Genomic DNA, 27,005 nt, shown 5'->3' with positions numbered 1-27,005 from the left:
TATATGAAGCAGGGTAAAATAAGTCAAACATAAATTCAATGCGTAAATTCAAAGGTAAGAATAAACAATGTAGGCCTATATGCATTTGAAAATACATAGGTATCTTAACAATTCTAAACATTTTCACTCGATTTATTTATTAATTATAAACGTAATTTTACTATAAACATAACATTACTATAAATATAAGTTAATTAAAACAAAACATAGGCTACTTACTCAAGATGGCCACAACACAACTTTAAGAACCGCTTTAAAAAGTTGACCACGGTGAAAGACATTGTACAGGACTTTTACTATGACAGCTCGTTCAGTTGACAGTGAGCTCGTGTCCTCTGGTTGCAGTGTCACGCTTCTCTATTCTTACTGGGTTGTTATATTGCTCTGGATTGTTTCCTCGGGACGCTCACAACAAGGTTAAAATATCAAACAAATCTCATGACACCAATCCAAAGCGAGCGGGGTTTATCAGGGGGGACCCGGAACATTCATTTGCCCACCCATTCAAGTACTCATCCCTTGTTTATATGTTAAAACGGAAGAATTCAGCTCTGTGGAAAAAGCGTCTGTTGATGGTGCAGTGTTGTGGTTTGCGATGTATTGCTGGGTCGCAGCCTCTGGGGCTAAAATATAGATGCATGGATATTTTTCGAATCGTATTTTTGCCGTTCCGTTTAGTTTTAGCTGATCTTTGAATCAACACAACAGCGTTAGCTGGCCTGGACAAAATGAGCAGAAAACAGCATCATTTTAAAGGAGCAGAGGTCAGCTGCTGTGTTAAATACTTCTTATTCGGATTCAACATCATATTTTGGGTAAGTTTTGTGGATCTGCAGTTTATTTAATTTTTATTTTGTCTCTTAAACTCATTAATTGCCTACATAATATTTTCATTGTTTGTTTCCAGCATCTAAACATCGTTATTTCAAGTTTGCCTTATTCATTTCACAACATGTAGCTAAGTTACTTGTTTTGTATGAAATATTTCTTACCAACAGTGCTATATTTGCATTTATTCATATAGTAAATGATCTTTCTGAGGTGTTTAGTGTTGAATAGATAGTCAATTTCTCATCCATATAGAAAATAATCCGTTTCCCATGGGAATGGATTTGGGGTGAGGGTGTTTGTTGGATCTGGGTTTTTCAGTACCTTTCCGGTTGGAGTTGAGGGTATAAGATTATCCAGGTCTCATTAGTTGGGGGAGCTTTGGTCAATTCACAGGTTCAACAGATAGACCCATTAACTTACCTCACAACGTTCAGTTTCCCCATCTCTGTTTGATATGATACATTTGTGGCCTTTTCAGTCTTTTTCTTTTCCACAAACATATTTTCCATGTTCTTGTATCGATTTAGAGGTTATGGTGGTGTTGGCTGTAATGTTAAATCACTAACCTTACATGTCCGTTATCTATTCTTATTTCTTTGTATGGTTTTCCAATCGAAATACATACTTCAGCAAAACTTAAAATTGTCATTATTTACTCATTGTTATGTTGTTTGTTGTTATCCACCCACCACTGGAATAATACAAATAAAAACACATAAGTTCATAGTGACCAAGACCTGTCAAACTACAAAAATGTGTAAAAGCAAAATAAAAGTAGTCCATATGGCGTGTGCACTGTAGCTGTCCTATAGCTATATGACTTGGTTAGTTGACCCAAAAGAGAAATTTCTGTCATTAATTGCTTACCCTCGTGTCTTTCCAAACCCATATGACTTTGGTTCATCTTTGGAACACTAATTAATATCTTTTCGATGATATCTGCGCTTTCTGTTCCTTCATTGACAGCCTAGGCAACTACCACTTTCAAGCTCAGAAAACATAAAAGTAATCCATGTGATTTCATCTTATGAAGCGACATGAGTGTTTTGTTTATGCAAAAAAAAAAAAAAAAACGTAATTTGCCACTTTTACAAAATATTAATCTCCAGCGTGCATTCACAAGAACACCACGATGCATGCGTTTTGTGTTGACTTAAGAGAAGACATTGCATTAATGCACTTTGGAGGTTAATATTTTGTAAATAAAGTGTTTTTTCGTGTACAAAATAACATAAGGTAAACCACTGAGTCACATGGATTACTTTAAGTATGTCTTTTTACATTTCTAGGGTTTGAAAGTGGTAGTTTCATGAACTGTCTATGGAGGGATCAGAGAGCTCTCGGCTTTCATAAAAAATGTCTTAATTTGTGTTCCAAAGATGAACGAAGGTCTTACGGGTTTGGAACGACATGAGGATGAGTAATTAATGACAGAATTTTCATATTTTGGGTGAACTAACCCTTTATGGAAACTTGGAATATAGGAAATGATCTGGATGACTGTTATTTTACTATTTTTGGTCCTTCTTCAAGCTTGACAGCCATATTCACTAATTAAGTGAAAAATATCCATTTCAGTTCAACGGAAAAAATAACAGCATATGGGTTTGGAACAACTTGAGAGTGAGCAAATGATGACAAGATTTTTTATTTTTTGCGGGTGAAGCTCTCTCTCAAGTGACTCTTATGGAGATTTCTCTATTACAACATCATTAAGAACCAATCATTCAATGTAAGAGAGTGATAAATTGTAAAATAAAAGGAATCACTTAGAGCGGGAAGCTTCCATGAGTCACCTCTGGGATGAACAGATCATCTGGAGCCTGATTCTTGATATCATAAATTCCAGCTTGGCTTCTCTTCATTGTTTAGGATTGAATGTGCTAGTGAAGAGAAGACCCCTCTGGAGGATGTGATGGTAATTGGAGCCCCCTCATGCTTTAATTCTGTCCCGCCTGAAATGTTAACCTCGCATAATGATCCACCACCCTCTGTAACAACGAGCCCTCATACTGCCATTGTTCCCACGTTATAGAGAGCCTATTGTGTTTTGTTGGAACTACAGACGCCAGTGTTTTCACCAAATTGTGGCCAGAATGTCAGTCTATACTCCTGGAAGCTGAAATCAACCCTCTCTTAAACGTTGTAGTTAAATTAAACAGTTGACTCAAACTTTGAGGTGCTATTCACTGTAAGTCAAATCTGATTCTAAAAATGAACGTTCAGTTTTCTCACCCTCATGACTCTTTTTCTTCTATGGAGCACAAAAGAAGGTATTCTTAGAATAGATATTTTGAGAAGTGGTGTTTTTTCCCGCGTCCATTCAGTGGCCGCGCATCAATGGGTCCCAGTGTTGTTTTGACTTTCATTATATGACGAAAACGCTCTCATTAGTGGAAATCTAGCTGAAATAAAATATAAGAAGTAGACAAAACTCATTTGAAATAAAATAACAAGTATTGAAGTCTCTAAGACTGAAACTGAAATAAAGATATATTAAAGCTAAACCAGAATATTAATAAATACTATAGTTTAATAATAATAAAATAACACTGCAGGTTTGGCATTTATTTTTTCTCTGTGTCTGTGTATAGGTATATATATATTAGGACTGCACAATTAATTAATTAGCCGTTATTACAAACAAAATCCACTTATTCTGCATGCTTAAGAGGTGTGTTTAGAACATGTAAGAGGTGAAACTCGACTACTTCAGAGTAGGGCCTAGTGTGTACTACTTCTCACCGCTGTTTCCTGATGGTTTAAAGAACAATTACTCTGAGTCGCCCTCGTTCGTTTCAAAGAATAGCACAATTGCAAGCGTGTCGATTATAAACCTTAGACTAAAAAAATATGGACGTAGTGTCCGTGACGTCACCCATTGGATTCTGAAGTGCAGTTTTGAAGTGTAAAGTAGACGCGAGCTGGCTGTTGCTATCCTGGCGACGCGCCATCGTATGTCACGCCCGGATAACAGAAAATGGTCAAAGAGGCGGGATGTGGGTGGAGACTTACAGACAACGGATAAATGGCTATCCACCTGTCAATCAAAGTGGCCACGGCCTTAATTATGCAGAACTTTAAGGCTTTATATAATGTAAACAAATAAGTTATATAAAAAAAAATCACCCCCCTCACAGTTGTCACAAAGCCAAATTAGCCGTATAGACCAAAACCACAATTTCTACCAGGCTGTGAATATGTTTTTTCTTCTGTAAAGTTGGGCATTTTAACATGGGGCTCAATGAAATTCTGCTCCCTTCTGGAGCCTGTCCCTAGTGGCCAGTCAAGATATTGCAGTTTAAGTCACTTCCATATTGGCTTCAAGAGAAACTATGGGTGGTTTCCGCTTGGTATATAAACCTATAAACACCTCACCAAATGGGCGAGGCACGCACGCAGTCAGCAGAGGCTTGCGCTGTGGAGCCAGACGCCCAGCACGAAAGGAACTACCAGTGACGAAAGTGTATGCTGACTGGTAGAACATGGCAAACACGGAAGCTTTGGACTTGTGTGTCTCAACAATTCTCATAATTAGTTGTATCATTCATGTCTTTAGCTAAAACTGTGCTTGTGTTATGGGTCATTCAAATCCATAACTCTAATTATGAGCAATAGCATCAATAATTAAGTCTGATATCCATACTTCCTTGCATTTATTGTCCCTCGTCGTCGTGTCTGAAAGCCTTCCATTGTCTCTCGACTCCTTTTGTCTTTGCAGACTGTTTGACCCCTGCGCACCCATACCGTCTAATGCCTGTCTGATTGGTTTAAAGTGGAGACAGTCTGATCGGTCAGAAACCTACCTGATCCCTACAGAGCACTCCCTTCGCCAATTTCAGACTGGGCCAAGTTGATGGCCTGTAATTACAGACGCCTCGCTCTGTAATCGCAGTCTGATATCTGCCCAGGAGGCTTTGTAGGGACATCTTAACATTCCCAACATTAAAGACCCCCCTCCCTTTTCCACCCAGCAGTCTTTAATTCATCCTCTCCAAATTCTCCTCCTCCTTTCCATTTGGGAGCCTAGCAGCTCCCTTGTCTTGTATTCAAATGAAGATGTTTGGGGGTGAGCAAATGTTGTGTGTGAGAGAAGGGACGTGCTGTTCCCACAGCATCTGAGGGGCCCGAGTGCGAGCTGCGGCACTGTGTGTCTCGGTGAACCCCATTCATCCTCACGCCATGGAGCTGACGGGGCCGTGCGACTATTGTCACACACACCGCCCCTGACGTGACAAAAACGTTTGACTGCTGGATTTGTTTGCACGCTTCATGCGTCTGGCTCATGTATAATTGTACAAACAAAGCGATGCATATTTCTGATTTCTGAGAGAAACCTGAAGTGTTTATTACGGACTGTGTTTTTGTATGTTTTTCCTTTTCATATCCTCCAGGTTCAAATGGCAGATGGGAACCACATGTCTGTTCCCCCTCTTCCTCTGTTGCTCTGCGAGGGAGTTTATTTCCATGCCATTTCCCAGCAGGCCCTACTCTCACTCGCACACATTGACTCATTCTCACTAAAACACAAATGAATCAAGCCTGAGTCATTCTCACTGTTCCATCAAATATTAAAAATGACTCTTAACATGCTGATATTGAGGCAGGGCGGAAATTCAGCAATTATGTAGTAATGATGAACTGCTTTAGTTTTTGTTCTTTTGAAATAGACTAAAGTATACGGTGAGATTCGTCCCCTTAAGTCACGTTCGTAACACGCCTCTGGCATTCTGTTCGAAAACAATATTTCCTTTATACAGGCCAGAGAACAAAATTTTCTAACCATGTAAACAATATGAGAAGGACAACACTAAACTTTTACGATTTCTGAAGAAAGTGGTGATTGTTCTTGTAAATTCTTTTGCTGTTGGTGATTGCCAGGGTGTTGCATTGCAGTTGATAAGGTTTGTCTGAGTGTTTTTTAATGTTGCTATGCGGTTGCTAGGTGCTTCGTTAAAGAGATATTGAACCCAAAAATGCTGCAATCATTTGCTTGTTTTTCCAAACCTGTATGACTTTCTCTGTCTGTGTTCTTTGACAATACACCAGATAAAAATCATAAGTTATAATAAGAAATATTATATCTTATCATAAGTACTTGGCTCTATAGTTCACACCTGGCAGGTTGGATCGATTAAAACGACTCCTGATGGGATTGCTTTGTTAGTGCGGTTCTTTTCAATAAGTGGGAACCTGCGCACAAAACAAGCGGACTGAAATCCCTGAAAAGGTGGGTCTAGGTCCGCTTCCAAACAAACCCTGGTGTGGGTCAACAGATATATAAACACAACACGGACTAAACACATCTAAACAAGCCAAAAACAGGATGTGATGTCACCAGACCCTAAAAACGACAATACCGAAGCACACCTTTCTTTTCCCATCATAGGGGCTGTTTAGCCTATTACGGTTCGGTACAGGTGTCCATGCAGCAGATCTTCGTTTATGCAATAAAGGAGTTCCCGGTGCTCTTGACTCTTTTACACATTTTAAAAGCACAAGTTCACGTGTTGTCATGATGCCATCGTATGTACAGCGAACGCATTTAGCCCAGCACACAACATTGGTTTGGATGTTTGCTCTGTAAGTTCTGTTGCAAAAAACCTTAATTTTTTTGTTTGTATCCTTAGGTTCGGTCTTAAAAATTACAGTGTGAACGCTTAGCAAACCAGGACTAAATACATTTTAGTCCTGCTTTGGACCAAGAGAACCGAACTGCAAGTGTAAACACACCCTTAGTGGTGGACCTATACCAGTAGTCATGATAAAATGTTTTTTTTGTTTTATTGCGTATGTGATCATAGGTACTTTTTAAATAATTACATTTGCAAGTAAAATTTTCTGTGGAAATATTGGGAGATCTAATAGGCGGCATTCACACTAATTTGAAATATAAGATATTTTTGTCCTGTCTGCTGACTGTGCTGACATACTTTTTTCGTCATAGCATTTTTAGATGCATATTTAACCACATACACAAGTTGCACAAAACAGGTATGAGCGGTTTTCACAAAGCAGGCTTCTGTCAGTGCCTTTCTCGCATATCCTGTGCAATGAAGCCTGTAAATGTCCTTTTGTAATTCACTTCAACCTTTTCAGACTTTATGAAAGATAATAATTTTATGAAAGGTTTGAGTGGTCTATGTAAGTGAGAGTGTTGTTGAGAATTTTTTTTTTCCGTCCTCTTTTTATTTTATTTTTATAGATATGCTTTTGTCTGTGCACAAACCCCCGGTGGGTGAAATGGTTGGAAGGTGATCACTGGATCCGTGCATTCGGTCTTAAAGTGACAGCAGCCTAATTTACCTGCTGCTGTCAATGGAAAACATCACTCACTGCTTTTGCCTGAAAACATTTCATGGCTTTAATAAGAATATCTAAGTGGAAAAACACATTTCTTTATTTCATTTGTATCTGTTCTATTGCATTTGTTTATAGTAATACTTTTTATTACGGAATGTTTACTTATCGTCAAAAAAACTTTTTGCTCAGTTAGTGAAGTATTGTGTATTGTGTGTAATTGTGAAATTTCAATGCCATCTTAAATTTCGGCTTTGTGAAAAACTTGTTTCCAGCAAAAATAACTATATAGTGCTATAGATAAAATAAAATGACTCCTATCATACCTCATTACACAATTACTCATACCTACCACCTCCAAGTAAACTTTTTCTCCATAAGCTATATTATTTAAGGTAACATTACAACATTCCTTTAGTTTGTACAGTTTTATAGTATTCATTAATATTTAGAATTAGCTATTTTTTATATTTATATTTTTCATTTAAATTTTAGTTACAGTTAATTTTGTGCTTTTGTCATTTTTATTCGTTTTTTTTCATTTTCTAATTTTCCAAGTATGTTTTTCATTAATGTTTATATTTTATTTTATTTCAGCTTTGTTTCATTAACTTAGTTACTGAAGTTACAATAGTTTTAGTAATAGTTTTAGTTGTAGTTAACAACAGCAACACTGAGTATTGTACATGTACAGTCCCTGACAAAAGTCTTGTCGCTTATCTATTTTCTAGAAATACCTGATATTAACCTGACTTTTAATTAATTCATTGGTGTTAGAAATAGCTCATATGAAAAGCTAAAACCCTCCAAATGATGTTTAATGCACTGAAATAAATAATTTTCACAGAAAAAATATTTATCATTTAATCAAGACAGAAAGGTCAAATTTTGGCAAGACAAAAGTTTTGTCGCCTATAGAGAAATTGAACAAATTTACTGCAAATACAAAAATATGTCAGCAAATTAAGTTGTGGTGCTGTGAGATCCAAATGCAATATCTTGTATGACTTCCATGAGCTTGAAGGACTGCATCCATGCGGTTTGGCAAGGATTCATACAATTTATTGATGAAGTCATCAGGAATAGCTAAGAAAGCAGTCTTGCATGCCTCCCAGAGTTCATCAGTATTATTTGGTTTCGTCTTCCATGCGTCCTCTTTCATCCTACCCCACATATGCTCAAGGATGTTCATGTCTGGTGACTGGGCTGGCCAATCCTGGAGCATCTTGATCTTCTTCGCCTTGAGGAACTTTGATGTGGAGATGGAAGTATGCGATGGAGCACCGTCCTGCTGCAGAATTTGGCCTCTTTTATGGTTGGGAATATAAGAGGTAGTTAAGATTTCTTGGTATTTTAGACTATTGATGTTGCCTTCCACCCTGCAGATCTCTCGCACACCCCCATACTGGATGTAACCCCAGACCATGATTTTTCCGCCACCAAACTTCACTGTTTTCTGGGTGAATCTCGGATCCTTTCTGGCTCCAGTAGGTCTCCTGCAATATTTGCGGCAACTTGGGTGTAATTCAACAGAAGATTCATCTGAAAAATCCACCTTCTGCCACTTTTCCTGCGTCCATCCTTTTAGCAGGCTGTGGGCCTTGGCAAATGCCACACGGTTTTTCAATTGTCTTTTGTTTAGTGCTGGCTTCTGGGCACTGATTCGACCATGGAGGCCATTTCGAGACAGAATCCGGAAAAACTGTTCTGGTTGACACAGGGACTTCAGGTGACCAGGTCTCGTGGAGCTCTGCTGCAGTGGAAAATGGGCTGGCCTTGGATTTTCGAGCCAACAAACGGTCCTCTCGAGCAGTTGTCTTGCGGGGTGACCTGGGCTTGTCAAAAACGTCTCCAGTCTCTTCAAATCTTTTTTTATCCTCTGTACTTGACGCTGAGACACATTGAAGGTGTCTGCCACATCAGCAGTGGATCTGGTCTTCAGCCTCTTGATAATCAAAACTTTAGTCTCAGGGTGAATCTTAGGCATGTTTGCAGAGGTCTAGTTGCAGTTGATGTGAAGGTCTAGCGTACTGGGGTTCTTTTTATACACACTTGAGACCTAATTGATCCATTATTAGTCACAGGTGAAGCTCATATGACAAGGTGACAACACTTATGTCTTTGCAAAAATTGACTCAATGGGCTTTACCAAGCTGTGAATATTAGAATACTTTTTGAAAGTTTAGTTTTTCACTGAAACATTATCACAAAAGCTGGTGGGATTAAAATGAGCCATTTCTTGTAAAAATATCTTGATTAGAAATATATTTCAGCGGCACTTTAGGTCAATTTGTACACAAGCGACAAGACTTTTGTCAGGGACTGTACATGTAACAAATGCTTTGGGATGAGTTACGAGAAAGTTAGTTTGTTTAAATCTGTAACCCGTAGTTCTGTGAGAAAAGTTAACGTTGATGTTTGCTTTAGCAAACAGTACTAATAAAATAGAAATACTACTAGAAATACTACTATGTACTGAGTCAGACTTTCCAAAAGCATAAGTTTCCATGGTGATGCAGCAGTTTTTTAATCAAATAACAATAAAGATGTCAGAAGATGGCTCAAGGAGAAGGAAAGCAAAAGCTGTTCTTATGGATGTAACAGCTGGTGGAAAAAGTAGTTCTGCTCCCTGTCACAGCTGAGCGTTTAAGCCAAGAGTTTATTTGGCTGCCATTTGTGATCATACAGAGATACTGTATGTCTAATCATCTTACTGTGTGAGATGGCAGCTTTCCTCTGATTGGCCATAATAACTAAATAAGTTAATGAAGTGCTCTATGATGCTTGATTGTTTTTTCATCCCGATATCCACATTGGTGTGACACAACACCGTCCTCCCCTGGATCAAGTCGGTCAGGATTTGGGGGGATAGATAGACTGATGTCTTCATGATAGCGATGAGTGGAGGTAGTATGTATTGATAGAGAAAGTGTGTGCAGTGGATGACTGGCCCTTAGCTCTGTCCCATCCATCCATTGGATTAGCAGAGACCACAGGGAAATAGGATTATAGGATTTGTGGCTGTTGATACCCGACCTCTAACTCTCACCTCCCCACTCTCACGTTTCCCCTCACGCTGGGATTGCTCTAACCTGCAGTCAAACACACAGCTGAGAGCCCAGCGGGAGTTTGACAGGGGAATCTGTAGTTTTGATAACACATTAGATCAAGAAGGTCAGTCAAAATTGTCCTTGGTGTCATGGCCTAGTAGTTGGTGCATGTGCTTAAGACTGAAAAGCTGTGATGCCCGGGTTAAAAGTAAAGTATCATCCCAATCTCCTCTGTCTTCCTTTTCTTCCTGTACCATTTCTGCTTGATAAACGTGGTGTATGACTTTTTTTAATGTATTTTTAATTTTATTTTTACAAAAGTCGACCTAATGACTTGTGACTCAGAAGTTGAATTTATAGACCGTAGTCAATTTAGAACTGTTATTGAATTTAATAAGGATGAAAACTAAGCTGTGACGGATAGACTTGCAGTCTTTACAATGGCACGCATTGTAAAAAGGTTCAACAACTTTTAAAAATGTTTTATATAGGATCCGATCGGGATGTGTTCACACTTGGCAGTTTTGTTTTGATTAAAACGAATTCTAGTGCGATTGTTTTGTTTGCTTCATTTGAATAAGTGTGATCACTCCCATCCGAACCCATATAGCGCACTAAACAAGACTGCGAGTGATATCACACTACACTGAATAAGGTCTATACGATATGGTGGTTTGCTTTCAAACGAACTCTGGTGCGGTTCGACAAATATGAGTGCAACACAGACCAAAGAAGAGACTTGAACCAAAAACAGGATGTGATTTTACTAGATACAACACTAAAATCAACAAAATGCTGAAGTTCTATGTTTTTTCCATCATAGTCCTGATTTTGCCCATCACAGTTCGGTACATGCATCTGAACCTCGTCTACTCGCAGCAGATCTTCGTTTGTGAGTGTAATGGAGGGATTATTGCTGTTGTTTTGACAGATCTCTTTCACACATTTTACAAGCTCTGGGTTGTCATCTCCATCATATAGCATCATATGCAGCGTGCGCATTTAGCCCACACAGCATTATTTTGGATGTTTCGGCACAAAATATATCCTAACCTCTTTTTGTGTAGGTTTCTTTATGTTCAGTTTTAAAAATGACTTGTAACCAAAACACAATTGTGAACTCACCCTTAGTTTTTGTCTGCTAAAAGTTTTGTTTTGTTTTGGAAAGGCATTTCATCACCTGAACAATCTGTATGTGTAGTTAAAAACCAGTACAATCCATTAAATTCATTGTAATTGTATCCATTCACAACCTTGTTTTTATTCCTGTTAAACATTTTATTTGGCACTACCCTGACTAAGTTCTACATTGTAAAAAAAAATTCAGGTCTCCAATTGAAAACGTTCTAGTGACTGATCACATCTAAATTTTTCAGTTGGCCAAATTAAATTTCTGTGAATTAAAATTTAGATGTGATCAGTCACTAAAATTTTTTAAATTGGATACCTGAATTGATTTAGTGGTTAATCGAACCTATACATCGGCAACGCTGAAATGTTGGCATTTTTAATTATTTGCATTGGCTGATAAGCTTTTCTGCTTGGCAAATGAGTCAGAAGTATGACTGTTATTTTGACCATGCAGGATTCATTTTTTTTTATATTAGGGCTGTCAATCGAGTAAAATATTTAATCGTAATTAATCACATGATTGTTATGAGTTAACTCATGATTAATCACGATTAAATTGCACATTTTTATCAGTTGTAAATTTATCGTAAATTTAGTTTAAATTACGTTTTAATACTGTAATCAACATGGATATGGACAAATATGCATGTTTTATGCAAATGTAACTTTATTATTAGTGAAACCATACTTATTCAGTAATAATCAATAATACAGCATGAAGACTAGACATGTATCAAAGGTCATAGATGCTTATCAAAGAGCAGTGATTTCTCTCATTTTAAATAATATAAATAAAGGGTGTTTTTACACCGGCAGTTTAGTTCAGAACAGGGCAGAGTTTGTATGAAAAATTGGTAATGCGCGTTCCCTATTGAACTGTCGGTATTTTGTGTGTGTGTGCCGAACTGTGCAGCAATTCACAGCAACAGTGTGATAAACACGGACTTGGGAGCGCTCTTGTTCAGAAAAGTAACCTGCGTATTCATTTTAGCCGATTGTAATGTATTTAGTTCAATAAAACACATAGTGGTGATGGTGATTTACCTCGGACATGAGCGAGAGTGAGCTTGTAGTGCATCGCGCTTGGACTGCAGAGAATGTGCTTTTCACATTTTCTGCATCAAACAGTTGTTGCAGTTGTTTCAAAAAGTGAAAACACTTTTCTTTCGACCTGGAGTCTAATAAAAGTTAAACAAAAAGTATGGTAGCTTACACCGCTCTACAGTCATTTGAAAGTGATTGCAGTACCAGTTTGGCCACAATCTTGCATAAATGTTAACCCTATTCTTTCCCTGTTAATGTTTGCTGCTGCATTATTTACGTATATTTATATATATATAGGCCATACATCCAAAATTCTGTAGGTCTTAAATCTCAATTACATTTGCATTTATTCAGTTCTCATAATGGTACCATGCTTACCTGATTATACCTGATTATGGTAGGTTTGACCAGTTGACATTGAAGTGAAATCTGGTGTGTTTCGTTATGCAAAGTGGGAGCTATGATGGAGGTGAAGATTTTTTGTTAATAACAGTCGGGGTTGTATGATGATATAATATTTTATAAAATGTTTTTGTTTTTTCATGAGTAGATAATGTCAGTTGAGCTCACACATTAACTTTTTTCACACATTATAAGAACAATTATAATATTATTGTAGATCATAAATATCTCACACCCTTAACATTACAGTTTTGACCTGTTTCTCACATATAATGCCAAACATCAGTAGCATCTCTTTTTCCTGAAAAATGAATATAAAGGTTTAGATCAGCATCTGGGTGAGGAAGACTTGAAATGAAAATACTTTTTTGTTTGTGTGTGCGTGTACTCTACTTTTAAAGTGTTAGTCAGTATAGAATATAATTTGCCCCAGATCCAGTTGGGTGCAAATGCTGTAAAATTATTGAACCATAAACCTCAATGGAATAAAACTTTTTCCTGTAAGCAGTGACATCCAGAAATGGCAGTGCATGCAAGGAAATCACTATTTTCCAGATCTTTGATTGAAACTTTGCCAAGGTTTTTGATGGATTGCTCTCAGATAAAGAGAGAGCAGTGCTGTCTGCACATAGCAGTAACCTCATGCCATTATGGAGCGAGAATGAATTGTATAAATGGTGTAAATGTGATAAATTCTATTGTGTGTTGCAGTTGCTGGGAGCTGCATTCCTGGGTATTGGACTTTGGGCCTGGGCAGAAAAGGCAAGTTGGAAACACAAATACTGAGTAACACAACGATTGGTGACATGCCTCAGATTCCTAATATTATTATCCATGTGGTTGCCAGAGCAACATAATCATAACATAAACAGAAGACAAAAACGCACTTTAGAAGTACAAACTACCTACAAATACCATGTCATCTGCCTGTTAAAGCATCAGCATGAATGTTTAACATCTTTTCCTGTTAGACTTCATGTTCTTTTTGCCAAATGTAAAGCTGTTCTGTGTATCCCCCATGTTGCTTCTTCCTCTTTTTGATGTCTGAAAACATCCATTGAAGCCCCCTTAAACCATGACATTTGAGAGCATATGGGTGGCATATTTTATTTATTTCCATGCCAGTTTAATGTCTTTGTTATATTTTTGTTGCAGGCCTTTAATCGTGCCACATAGCTCAATAAGGCTTTGTATTTATTGTGACTACTCTCTCTCTGATTTGTCGTCCCTCTCGGAAAAGGTCACTCTCGCGGTTATGTATTCATGCATGAAAGGTGAATGTAATTTCTTCGCACTAATTTGAGGCGACTTAATGAATCCAGAAGCCAATTGGCTGATTAATAACCTGGAAATTGCTCCATTTCAGTCGTTGATTGTTCTGCTAAAAGACACGTGTAGGCCATATGGCACTTTGTATTAATGTCAACCAATTTATGAACATCTTTGTAACACCATGTAAATAATTAATAAAGGGTTCATTTTTACATTTGCCAAATGTTAATTACAGAAATAAAGCATTAAGAGTCAGACTGAGGGAATTGCGTTATTTTAAATAAGTGTTCAAGCTAATTTCAGAGTGTCTTATTATTTCACTATCACGACAAACCAAGCAAGAACATACAGAAAATGATCCTTGTTTATATTCACTGTCAGCATGGTCAAAAACCTACTGTTAGTTGTGAGATTGAACTGAGATTCCACCCTGATGTGGAAATCCACACGTGGAAGGCATAATTCACTGTGGAGAGTTGCGGCGGCTTGGCAGGTGGTGAGGGATTTTAAGGTCAGGATGTGGACTTAAAACAACTCTGTCTGATGTGTCTGTCCCACAGGGAGTGCTGTCAAACATTTCCTCCATCACAGATCTGGGCGGCTTCGACCCGGTCTGGCTGTTCATCGTAGTAGGAGGGGTGATGTTCATTCTCGGATTTGCCGGATGCATCGGTGCGCTCCGGGAAAACACTTTTCTGCTCAAATTTGTGAGTTGCAGCCTTATATCCGGCCTACGAGCCCTGCCTCCCGTTTTTCTGCAACCTGTTTCCCCGTCTCTGATTTCAAAGCTTATTTATTTCCAGATATGGACGTTTAAATGAAATGAATTGGCCATTACACAAGAATACACCCAGAAGTAATTGAAATGCCTCCTGGAGGAAATTTAAATGGCAATGATTTTATTTAAGAAATTTTCACCTGAAAATGTTTAGTTCTGACTCCCCTGTCTGTGTGTTTTCTCTTCTAGTTTTCAGTGTTTTTGGGCCTCATCTTTTTCCTGGAGCTCACAGCTGGCATTTTAGCCTTCGTGTTTAAAGACTGGATAAAAGACCAGCTGAACTTCTTCATCAACAACAATGTTAAAGCATATCGGGATGACATTGACCTCCAGAACCTCATTGACTTTGCTCAAGAATATGTGAGTCAGCACTTCTCTTTCCCTCTCATTTTCTGCTGCGCTGTGGTATATATTTTGAATGATCCAGATATGTAAGTGCGCACTTGGAAATTCAAGACACCCGCTGAGCCATCATGCATTCTTTATATAAAAAGTTTAACTGTAAATTACAGCTGTATGATGCTAATTGCGATGTCATGTGTCAATTACATCAGTGGTCGTGTTGTGGTGCTCATGGACCGAATGACTGGAACCTGAACATCTATTTCAACTGCACCGACTTTAACCCCAGCCGGGAAAAGTGTGGTGTTCCCTTCTCCTGTTGCCTCAAAGACCCTGCTGTGAGTGCCAGAAACGATCATTTCATCTGTTTACCACTTGCTCTTCCCTGCTCCTGTTTCAGCAAGTTAACTGTGTTATCACAGTCTTACATGTTTTCTTTTGTACTGCACTCTTTCAACCGAACATCTTAACATGAGTTCATTCGCAGAACAATAGAACGATGTGCTGGTCTGATAACAGAATGTTAGCTAAGGCCTTGTTTACACCTGATATTAAGATGCATTTTGGATGAGGGAGACACCCATTTAGAACTGGGCGGTATATCAAGTTTGTACGATATATCCATTTTTTTTTTTTTTACAAACGATTTGGAATGAGGCAACCGTTTATATTAATATACAGTAGATTGATAAGAGCACATCTGAAAAATAGTAGAGTACGCAGAGTGAGCTGATAGAGGGAAGGTGCATGATACAACTTGTCCTCAACATGACGCAAGGGCTTCAAAATAACTGGTTATAGTTAACACATATAGTTTAAAGCAGCTTGTCCTGTCAGATGCTCTAAGAGATAGGCTTGGCTACTTGTGCTGACAGACAATACTTTTTAAAGTGTTTGAGATGTTGTGCTTTCACCAGGCATTTCACAGGTATATTCTCTATCTGTAAATGTTTGAAAATCATGCAAAAAAAAAAATTGTCAGGAAAGAATGAGCAGGAAAGTAAGTCAATCTCCGCTAAAATTCAGGCTTCCGTTAATGAGCGCTGCCACGTGCATGCGCACCAAACAGGTGGAGCGCAATTGAATAGGAACACAATAATTCAGACTAAAATATACATATTTCTGAAATATTTGTTGTTGGACAATAAATGTGCCATATGTGGATTTTTAAACCTACAAGTATGTATATTTTTATGAAAGTGACCATTATAATGGGCTAATCAAATGTAGGCTATATGTTTTTATTTTATTTTTTAGTTTAGTGAATTATTCATTTTGTTTGTAATGTGTGCAATGTTACAAAGTTAGAATGTAATGTGATTTTAACCCCTTTTTATACATAATACATTGCATAGTCTACATTACATTTACTGTATTTTTTAAAATCCTTCTAACATCGACATTTTTTTCCAGGATATCATTGGGCAGGATGTGAAATAAAATGAATTATTATTAAAATAATTACAGATTTTTTTAAACCAAACCGAAACACATAAAAAATACAGGGTTATATACTGTGTATCTCCATTCAACCCCAAAAAAAAACGAAATAATTTTTTTACCATATCACCCCCCCAGCCCAATACCCGTTTACACCCTAGTGTTATAATCTGTCTCGTTTGTCCACTTTCAAGCACTTCTGTCCTGTTTTTTTAGGGGAGAGTCTATGAGCAGGTATGTGCTTTTTCAGATCTTTAGATCTAATGGACAAAATATACTCACCCATACTCACATGAATGCAACTGGAGACGTGGCGAAAACACACGGAGAGCTTCAGTTATCGCTTCTGCTCTGATAGCCGCAAGCCACAAACGTTGTGAGTGCGTGTTCAAAATCACAAATGGTGTGAGAACCTTGGGCCAAAACCAAACTTGGGTCTTCAGGTCTTTGACTACCTCTGGAAATGGTCAAAAGTGAACAAGCTCAAGGTGATTTAGACACCGTTTACACTTGCATTTAGCCTCATCCATTTGTGATCGAATCGACCAAAAAGCATCTTAATACCAGGTGTAAACATGGCCTAAGGGATGTATCTCAGGATTAAAGCACATGTGAGGTTTGCATTTATTTATTTGTTTGTTTGTTTGTTTGTTTGTTTGTTTGTTTGTTTTTGTTTATTTATTTATTTATTCTCAGTGTCTAGGGATAAATCATAAGTCAACTTGTTTTTTGTTTTGTTTTTTTGTATGTACAATTTACACTAAGGTCCTATTAGTTAACATTGGTTAATGCTTTAACAAACATTTAATAACAATGAGCAATACATTTGTTACAATATTATTTATCCATCTTTGTTAACATTAGTTAAAATACAGCTGTTCATTGTAAGTTTATGTTCATCTGGTGTCCATTAAATAAAAACATTTGATTTAAATAATATATTTGTAAATGTTGAAATTAATGTTAACTAAGATTGATAAAAAGCTTTAGGGATATTTGATGTTAATATGTTATGTTAACTGATGTAGTTAACAAATCTTCATGTTAACAAATGGAGCCTGTTACTATATGTAGTTTGCATGCTTAAACCCTTCTATTGTTTTTTTATATTCTGTTTAATCAGTTTGATTATATTCTTTTCTATCTAAATGATTACATTTTTATACTAATAATTATATCCCCATTTTTATATATTTTTAAACATATTCTGTCCTTGTTATATTCTATTTTTAAAGTTCCGTTTTATTCTAAATGATGTATTCTGTCCTGATGATTATTTTCTAGGCTATTCTATATAAATATGTTATAAGAATTTTACGGAAAAAAAATCATTTGATCTTAAACATTACATTTGATCTGAAACATTGTATTCTGTGCTTCAGATAGTTTTTTATTCTATTGTGAAGTCTGCGATTCTATAGAAATGTTTTGAAATAAACTGAGCATGTTTTCTTGGTCTCTCTAGGAAGATGTTCTGAATACACAGTGTGGCTATGATGTGCGGCTTCAAGGGGTGAGGATGTCATTATATGTCGTTATACATTTGTCAGTTGTGCACATCCTGATAGATTCTTGGTTAACACTTTACAATAAGATTGAATTTGTTAACATTAGTTGACATAAGCGAATAATGAACAGTAACTCTAGCATTTATTTGTCTTAAAGTGATAGTTCACCCTGAAAATGTAAAGTTGTTTTTTTATTTTAATTTTTGGGTAAACTATTCCTTTAATGTTAATTTCAACATTTAATAATACATTTATTTTAAACATGCTACTCTCTTTTAGTTCAGATTAGTTAATATATTAACTAATGTTAACAAATGAGAAAATATGTTAAAGGGTTACCATATTCGTAATGATGAAAAAACACGATGTAGTTTATAAATTGTGTAGCGTCAGACCACCCTCTAAAAAAGAGCACAGAAGGGTTAACGCATGAGAGATTCTGAGAGCATTTGAGTTCCTCTTCTTCTCTTCCTTAATAACAGTTTAAGCCTTTAAAAGTGATAATTAGCTTCTAGTTTTAGCCACGAGAAATTGTGGAGCTCTGTAATTGGGAAGTCAGCGGCTTATGCCAGCATGGGTGGAGTGACACTGCACCCACGGTTCACCACCGTCTCTCCTGTATCCATGGATACTCTTTCTCTCGCAATCCACCTTTTAATAGGTTGTATTTGCTGTTACAGTGTTTTTTATTTTATTTTGAGCTGTAGGTAATGGAAAGACAATAAACCAATGTCTGCTCAAAGAATCATTCTTTTAAATATTATCTGGAGGAAGGAAGAGAAAAAGAAAAAGCTAGCAGTTAACTGTCATACAGCCATTTTCCTCTCCTTTTATTGGCTTTCTCTGAATCCCTCTGACTTCCTACTGTTTTGGTGTTACGTTTCTAAAGTCTTTTGTGTCTTCTTCCCTGGGGGGAAAATGATTCAATGGAGAACGTGTTTGTATGGTTCACAAAAGCTGGATTGTGTGGCTTTCTCTTTCTTCACCTTCAAATGTCAATGACAGCCCCAAATTACACCTTTTCATCTCCTTTCCTTCCCAGAATCCGATAGACAGTAGTTACGACATTACTGTATGTCTGTGTAATACAAACTGGATCTTCACTGTGTCAGGTTATATGTGGGGAGTTGTGTGACATTTTGTCTGCTTAGCGTGGGAGTGAGTTCCTCCAGTTTTCCAGAGAGGATATTTGTTCTCAAATAGATTAACGCGCAGGTCTGCCCAGGTGAAGGCCTAATTGTTTATCCTGGACTTGTGTAAAGATTAAAGGTTAACTTGGAGGAGCGAACACCAATATGACACACTGTGCACTTATATGAAGATTTAGTTTCTTATTTAGATTTGACATTTTCCTTTAAGTGATGTGCTGTTTTAAATAATCTTTTTAATAGGAGCTGGATCAACAGAAGTACATTTACACCAAAGGCTGTGTGGGGCAGTTTGAAAAGTGGCTACAGGACAATCTGATCATCGTTGCTGGGATTTTTGTGGGGATTGCATTATTACAGGTAAGGGCAATGATAATGGAAATGCTTCAAAGTATGCAAATGTCCTTTAAAGATGTCGTAATAACTGAACAGATTAGCTTGAATGAGGCAGACAAGAATAAGTATCATGCTGCACCCTTCTGGTTAAACCTTAAAATACACCTTTAATTCTAGTTCCGACATTAATGGATAGCAAAGCAAATATTAAAATGTCAGAGTCATATAACAGCAAAATATAAGTGTGTGTGTGTGTGTGTGTGTGTGTGTGAGCCTGTTTATGTGGTTTATGAGGACACAAATTTGTATAACTACATGGGTATTACACTGGTATTACACTATAAATGTGGTTTATGAGGACATATCAAATGTCCTCATAATTCAAATGACCTTAAAAACATACTAAATGATGATTTTTTGAAAAAGTAAAAATGCAGAATGTTTCCTGTGATGGGTAGGTTTAGGGGCTGGGGCAGTGTAAGGGGATAGAAAATACGGTTTGTACAGTATAAAAACCATTACGCCTATGGAGAGTCCCTGTAAACCACATAGACCAACATGTGTGTGTGTGTGTGTGTGTGTGTGTGTTATTTTTGCATTGTGGTATTTTCATATACTAGAATGTACACTACTGTTTAAAAGTTTAGGGTTGTTTGGTAAGATTTTTGTAATGTTTTTAAAGTAGTCTCTTATTATTTGATTTTAAAATACAGTAAAAACAGTAATATTGTGGAATATTATTAACATTTTAAATAAGTGTTTTCTATTTGAATATATTTACATTTTTTAATTATTCTTGTGATGGATAAGCTGAATTTTCAGCATCATTACTCCAGTCTTCAGTGTCATATGATACTTCAGAAATCATTCTAATATGATGATTTGGGTCTCACTTTATATTAGGTGGCCTTAACTACTATGTACCTGCATAAAAAAATAAGTACAGCAGTGTATTTATAGATGTAACTACAGAAATGAATTACAGATGCTGGTAATTGCATACATACAGGTAATGCGTACATGCAGCTCTTTTTTTAAATGTTACAATAAGTACACAATAAGTGCATTGTATCAAATTATTAATTTAAATGTTAGTACATAGTAGTAAAGGCCACCTAATATACAGTGGGTCCCTGATTTGATGCTCAAGAAATGTTTCTTATTATTCTCTATGTTGTAAACTAATTTCATTTATTTAAAGAACAACATTTATTTAAGAAATAAATCTTTCATAATGTTATGAATGTCTTTGTCATGTATTCATTGTATTTAATGCATCCTTTTGGATAAATGAAAGTATTAATTTCTTTAAAAATGTTCGATTCAAAGGTAGTGAAAGGTAGTGTATAATATGATATCCAATATCCAAACCACTTGAACAATGTTATATATTTTGTTAACTTGTGTACATACATTATCCCAAAAAAATTCCAACAATCTTTAAATGCGGAAAAATTAGCAATTTTAACAGGACACAGACCATATCAATGACGTCATACCCTCGATTTCTGAAATGTTCTATTTTGTAGAAACCATGGAAACACCAAAGAGCCTTTAATATTTTATGTGTTTTTTAGACATGTGAGCAACTGTTTGAATTAATCCATAGACAGGAAACAAACCATTGTTGTATAGCTCAACACAATCTTATTGTTTAAATGTTTTCTTCTTGATTTACAGCGAGTACCGTGTTTTACCATGCCTAGTGTCAATCTAGCTTACTGCAGTGTGCAACAAGTGTCTCATAGTAGCCACCGAGTGAGCGCATAGAGTAGCATTATGCCATCAACACACAAAAAATTATTCTAATATGATAAAACGGTGCTACGTTGTCTATGCCTTTTTTTGTGCGGAATAAATGACCTCTAGCAGGGAAAAATTACATACTGTGTCTTTAAAAAAGTACAATAAAATTTAAAAAAGTATGTCATTATTTCATTGTGAAGGATATTGCAAAGGCTTGCAATTAAAAATATAGTTTACCTAAACATGAAAATTTGCTGTTAATTTACTTGCCTTCAGGCCATCCGAGATGTAGATTACTTTGTTTTTAGCTGAATCCGTGATCCTCTGTGATTTATATAATTGAAGTCAATAGCTACCATCAAAAAAACATATACAGGCAAAACTAAATGAATAGCCGCAGCTCCTGATAATACATTGAGGTCTTTAGAAGCGAAATGAATCAGTAAATCAAGAACACAAGATTTAAACAATAAAACAGTTGATTAGGTGTGTCCCCGAATAAGGATTTACACATTCGAATCAGAATTGTCGACAAATCTTTCTATAGTCGATTGATAGTCGAATCATCTTTGTGTGTGTGAATGGATTGGGAGGGGCACAAGATTATTCAGCAATAAAACTATTGTTATTTTCTTTTACATACTGCACACAGGAACAACTTTTAATAAATAGTGGGGCGGCAGTGGCTCAGTGGTTCATGTAGGTTGTCTACAAACCAGAAGGTTGGTGGTTCAATCCCCGGTTCCACCTGACCAAGTGTCGAAGTGTCCATGAGCAAGACACCTAACCCCAGCTGCTCCCGACGAGCTGATGGCGCCTTACATGGCTGACATCGCCGTCGGTGTATGAATGGGTAAATGTGAGGCAAAAATGTAAAGCGCTTTGGATAAAAGCGCAATATAAATGCAGTCCATTTAAATAAAGCGATCAACTGACTGACGAACTGACAATGGCTTTCTTATTTAGGTTTAAATAAAAGGTAATGTTGTGGATAATTATTCGTAAAACGTTCTCATAACATTTTAAAGCCGTGATCGAAATACAGAACATCACACAAATATATAAAAGAACATTTTGATAAAAAACCTAAAAAAATACCTGCCTAGAGAGGAAAAGAACACTTTGAGTGCACAATCTTAAGCCGATTGTGCCTAAAGGGGGTGGCACACCGGACACGAAGCTCAGCGCCACGTCTCAGGTATCTCACACCGGCAAATCATTTAAAGGCGAGCTCAATATGAAAACGACTTCTGACAGAAGAGCTGCACGATGGGTGTATCTTGTAGCACAGAGTGAAATCAGTAAGCACATTGACGATTTGAGGGAAATATAATATAAATGTAATATAAAACCTTGAAATAGCGCTCTATGGTGCGGCAGGACTTTAAACAACTTCCTGAGACGCCGTGGACAGGCGCCGAATGCCGCTGACTGTGTGTACACTCATTGAAAACAATGTGTTTGAATTTTAAAGTATTGAGCATATTGAGCTAGCCTGACGTATACTAAAAAGCGACCTCAGTTATGTGATATATAGACCCAGGAATGCGACCTACCCAAAATAACACGGATTTTACCCCTCCAATGCCATTTTTTCATTCGTAACGAAAAAATGGGCTAGTAGTTTTGGGCTAGTAGTTGATGGGTTGTTGTGAAAACTTGGCAACCCTGTCTGCATGCACGCTGGTATAAACGATCTTTGCCGGTGTTGTAAAAAAAAGATTTTAAGGATACACAGTTACTTACCAAAATGATCATCATTTCAGAGAAAATAGTGAAGGTGAATGCATATACAAACAAGCTCTCCGTTTAGGATTTGAACAAATGCAACAAGCCCCTTTGATGACGTGGATGATTACGTTACTGTTGATCATCTGTCCATCATCGTCTAAAGCCCGCCCTGATGATTTCATTGGTCCGAACTGTTTCTGATTTCTAAGTTTCTTGACTATTCGCGGTCACCCCTACAGTTGATAAAATAAAATAAAAACGTTGCTCACCTATCTAATAAAACAAATCATATATTAATCATACATTCGTCTTTGGTGTTTCCATGGTTTCTGCATAATTGATAAGTGACGCACAGACACTGTCCATATCATAGTTAAAATTGCTTATTTCTTTGGATTTAAACATTAATGGAAAAAAGTCAACAAAATTACGTAACATTGTTCTAGTGGTTTTTGGATATTTTAATCCAGAAATCTTACATATTGTGCCTTTTAACAGCAAATTTTCATTTTTGGGTGAACTATCACTTTAAGGATGGGCGTGAAAAAAATATGCTTAATTGTCATGAAAATATCCTTAACATTTTTTATTGATCCTAAAGTCAGGGTTCATTTTCTTTATGCAAAATAGGTTTAATTTTAATTTTAAATATGACCCCTGTTTCTGTGTAATATATCTGTAGATTAGTAGAGATGTTTCAGCTGTTTGGATAGGTAAGAATACAAATGAGAGCACTTGTGTATAGTAATTTTTCTTAAACTGCTACTTCCTTTTCTCCTCTTTGATGTCTTTTTTTTTATATATGTTTCAGATTTTTGGGATATGTCTGGCTCAGAACCTGGTGAGTGACATCAGAGCGGTCAAAGCCAACTGGTAACCCTTTGCAGAGGGCGACAGCTGACAGTGACCTCTGTGATTTTGGCTGTGAGCTAATTGCAAATCAGCCCTGTTTACACACCATTGAGCTGGGAAATTCTGCCCTTTAAACCTTACGGACATTGTATGTTGGCTGACTTTACAAAATGGACTTTCTATCTATGTTTTTTTTGGTTCCTTATCTGAAAAACAAGCTCTTATAGAGGCTATCCAGATGGATCTTTATGTGAGATGTCACACCGAGATCAAGCTATCTGCGATCTTGCTGTCTCTTGATCGAACACTATTTTCGTTTGCCCTTATTAAAACATTCACCAGACTCTCCTTCGTGTTGGTGAATTAATGTCAAGCGGAGGGTGTTTTCATTAACCTGTGGATGACTTGCTTTGGAGAAACACACAAATCAACCACTGAAACTTTAAATATAGGAGCCATGAACTAAACAAAGCCTTACAGCAGTGCATTTCTCTATACACTTGTGTGGGTTTAGCTTTTTACACTACATTCTGTCTGTCAGTCAATCGAGCCGATGGACATTTAGACTCTTACCTCTGATTGGCTCTCTGTTGCACAGGGCAGCTAATCAGAACAACGTACTTGATAATAACACGTATGCATTTATTTTGTGAGTTCTACCACTACTGTTGGGGAGGTGGAGAAATGGTCTGTTATTTTGTCTGCATAGCTATATTTTATTCTAAATCTTTTTTTTTTTTTTGGTCGTCTCTGTGGCAAAAGAGTATGAATCGCTTTCTCAGACTTGCTTATGAATCATTGTTTTCGCTACTCTGCTAGATAGTGATATGCTGTAGTGACACTAATAATGTATTATTATTAATATGCTGCTGCTTTAACTCATAGAAGATATACATCGCTATACTAACCAGCTGATCGTTTTATAGAAGTCATGACGTATACATTCCCTTTGGAAAACTTTGCGAAATGAATCTGACGTGAGTGCACATGAAGTGGACAGATTGAATTAGCCGTGTGTATGATGACATGCCTTATTGAGCCCTATAGAGATGGTAGCCGAAGCCTCTGGCAGTTACGCAGCACATGGACCTTTAGGATGGATTTTTTTTACTATTTAGTCTCTCTTGCTTTGTGCAACGTGCATGCAATCATCTATAAAAAATGCATGGCAATGTAGACCTCTTTAAACACTTGCACACGTGTGTGGGGATGTTACGACTACCATTACAAATGCCAGACCAGTGCGGTTTCACCTAGCTGTCTTCAGAAGGTGTCTGCATTGACCTTAAAGCTAATAATGTGCAAAGTAAGATAAATGACGTACTGTGTATGTTGAACGTGCCCGAGTGGTTTTAGCAGTGTCGACAGAGTAAACTGAATCATCTGGTTCAAGGGTCTATATAACCTGCGTTGTCAGAGCGAATGGTAAAATGTGAGATTTCAGGAGGGGGTTGCTGACTCCTACCTGTGAATACTAGAGGCATTTTTTTAATGCAGACACAAGACTTTTGAAGATTATACGCCACTTTTTTTTGGACTTAAATAGATGACACTCATGAAAACCTATCAAGAACATGATTGTCTAGGTTGCATTTCTGTATCATGCTTAAAGACAAATGGAGTTTGCACATGAATCACATTTCCCCCTAAATTCTTACTACCATACTGACAAAAAATTACTATATAAAAAGTATATTATTTAAATTATATTTAAATCTTTTTTTACTGCCTTTTTTGATTTTAAATTGACAAATAATTGTATTTATGTAATACAGAAAAAAAAGTAATTAAAATGAAAAGAAGCTAATGTATATCAATTACAATAATCTCAAAAGTAAAATTCGAGAGGCAATATGGTAATGCGGATCTAGGTGAAAAATGTGTAATTGTCATGAAAAAATGCAACCAAAAAAAAAAAATTATATATATATATATATATATATATATATATATATATATATATATATATATATATATATATATATATATATATATATATATATATATATATATATATATATATATATATATATATAATATGAAATGCAACCTTCTTTGATCTCCCTTCCTCATTTTCTTTATCATGCAATGGCCTGTTTTTTTTCCTAAACAAAGAACTCACATTTCCTTTTAAAGGAAGCCTCTTGCATATCATGAATGTAAACAGCTTCTCTTACTAATGTTATGTCATATATAACTTGCCCTTCAAAGTGCAATGCACAAACATATGTGAATAAAATGTTATGTTTGTCTGATTGTAGGCACACAACTGAAAAACATTGCAAATCTGTGTTGGTGTAGTGAATTAGACAGTCCTTGTGCATGCATTGGCTTATTTTTGCATTTTCTGTGGTTTTTCTGTGCTGGTTCATCAGAAACGTTTTTGATGATTGGTGTTAAAAACCATTGAGCCTTTTTGCTGGCCTTTCTCTGTACCAGCTGTGGTAGTTTGTACTTTACAGTCATTCGAAATGTTTGCCAATCTTTAAGCACAGTTTTATCGAAGGAGCTGGAGTTTCTAGAACAGTTGTACAGAACAGTTTTTGCGTGGATTGTGAATTCATATCAATATAGTTTTTGAACGATTTAAAGATGTCTCGATTTTCTCCCGGCATAATGCTTGACATCACACTTGTCACTTTTAATGCATTTTGAAATATGAATCACAAAAGCTTTTAGTTTTGTTTACATTCCCATTCACGTCTTCACAGAAATGTTTGGATTCTACCTCATCATAGAGAAATGATTTCAGTCGTGGTGGTTGCAACAGAATTTGAAATATCTTCAACACAAATAACGGATGCAGGTTGCTTTTTAACAGTCTCAGCTTTTCTTTTGATGCTTTTAGGAAAAATATAATTTTCTTGTCAAGTCTTGGAATGCAAAAAAATACTATGTTTATTTCATATTTGAATGTTTTTTGTCGTTTTGGGCAGTACTAGTACTCTGGTTCCTGCAAACAAATGGTTCTCAGCTGTAATCAGATGTCCTGTGAAATTGAGGACTTTACGTTGTTTATTGATTTCATTATCCGACAATATCATATTAGAATAACTCAAAATTCCCTCTTAAACTGGATGAATATTGCACTTGC

General features: G+C 36.6%; 1 protein-coding gene across 1 annotated transcript; it reads left to right on the top strand.

Annotated features, from left to right (window-relative positions):
• Positions 1 to 354: 354 nt before the first annotated feature.
• Positions 355 to 25,845, top strand: tspan17 (tetraspanin 17). The gene is made up of 8 exons (XM_067457175.1): positions 355 to 815; positions 13,470 to 13,520; positions 14,591 to 14,737; positions 14,998 to 15,168; positions 15,363 to 15,488; positions 18,056 to 18,103; positions 19,490 to 19,606; positions 23,871 to 25,845. Exons 1-8 carry the CDS (start codon positions 729 to 731, stop codon positions 23,934 to 23,936), a joined length of 813 nt encoding a protein of 270 aa, XP_067313276.1. The 5' UTR covers positions 355 to 728; the 3' UTR covers positions 23,937 to 25,845.
• The last annotated feature ends 1,160 nt before the right edge of the window (positions 25,846 to 27,005 follow it).

This window comes from Pseudorasbora parva, chromosome 11 (genome assembly GCF_024679245.1).
Source record: "Pseudorasbora parva isolate DD20220531a chromosome 11, ASM2467924v1, whole genome shotgun sequence".
In the NCBI taxonomy this organism is placed as follows: Eukaryota; Metazoa; Chordata; class Actinopteri; order Cypriniformes; family Gobionidae; genus Pseudorasbora; species Pseudorasbora parva.
Note: the sequence above shows the minus strand (reverse complement) of the source record. Positions and strands in the feature narration are given on the sequence as shown.

Bases quoted from the DNA above. Each gene is read 5' to 3' on its own strand.
- tspan17 (XM_067457175.1), top strand. From the start codon at position 729: ATGAGCAGAAAACAGCATCATTTTAAAGGAGCAGAGGTCAGCTGCTGT. The intron at 15,169-15,362 runs GTGAGTCAGCAC...CAATTACATCAG, and splicing joins TTGACTTTGCTCAAGAATAT to TGGTCGTGTTGTGGTGCTCA. The intron at 19,607-23,870 runs GTAAGGGCAATG...TATATGTTTCAG, and splicing joins TGGGGATTGCATTATTACAG to ATTTTTGGGATATGTCTGGC.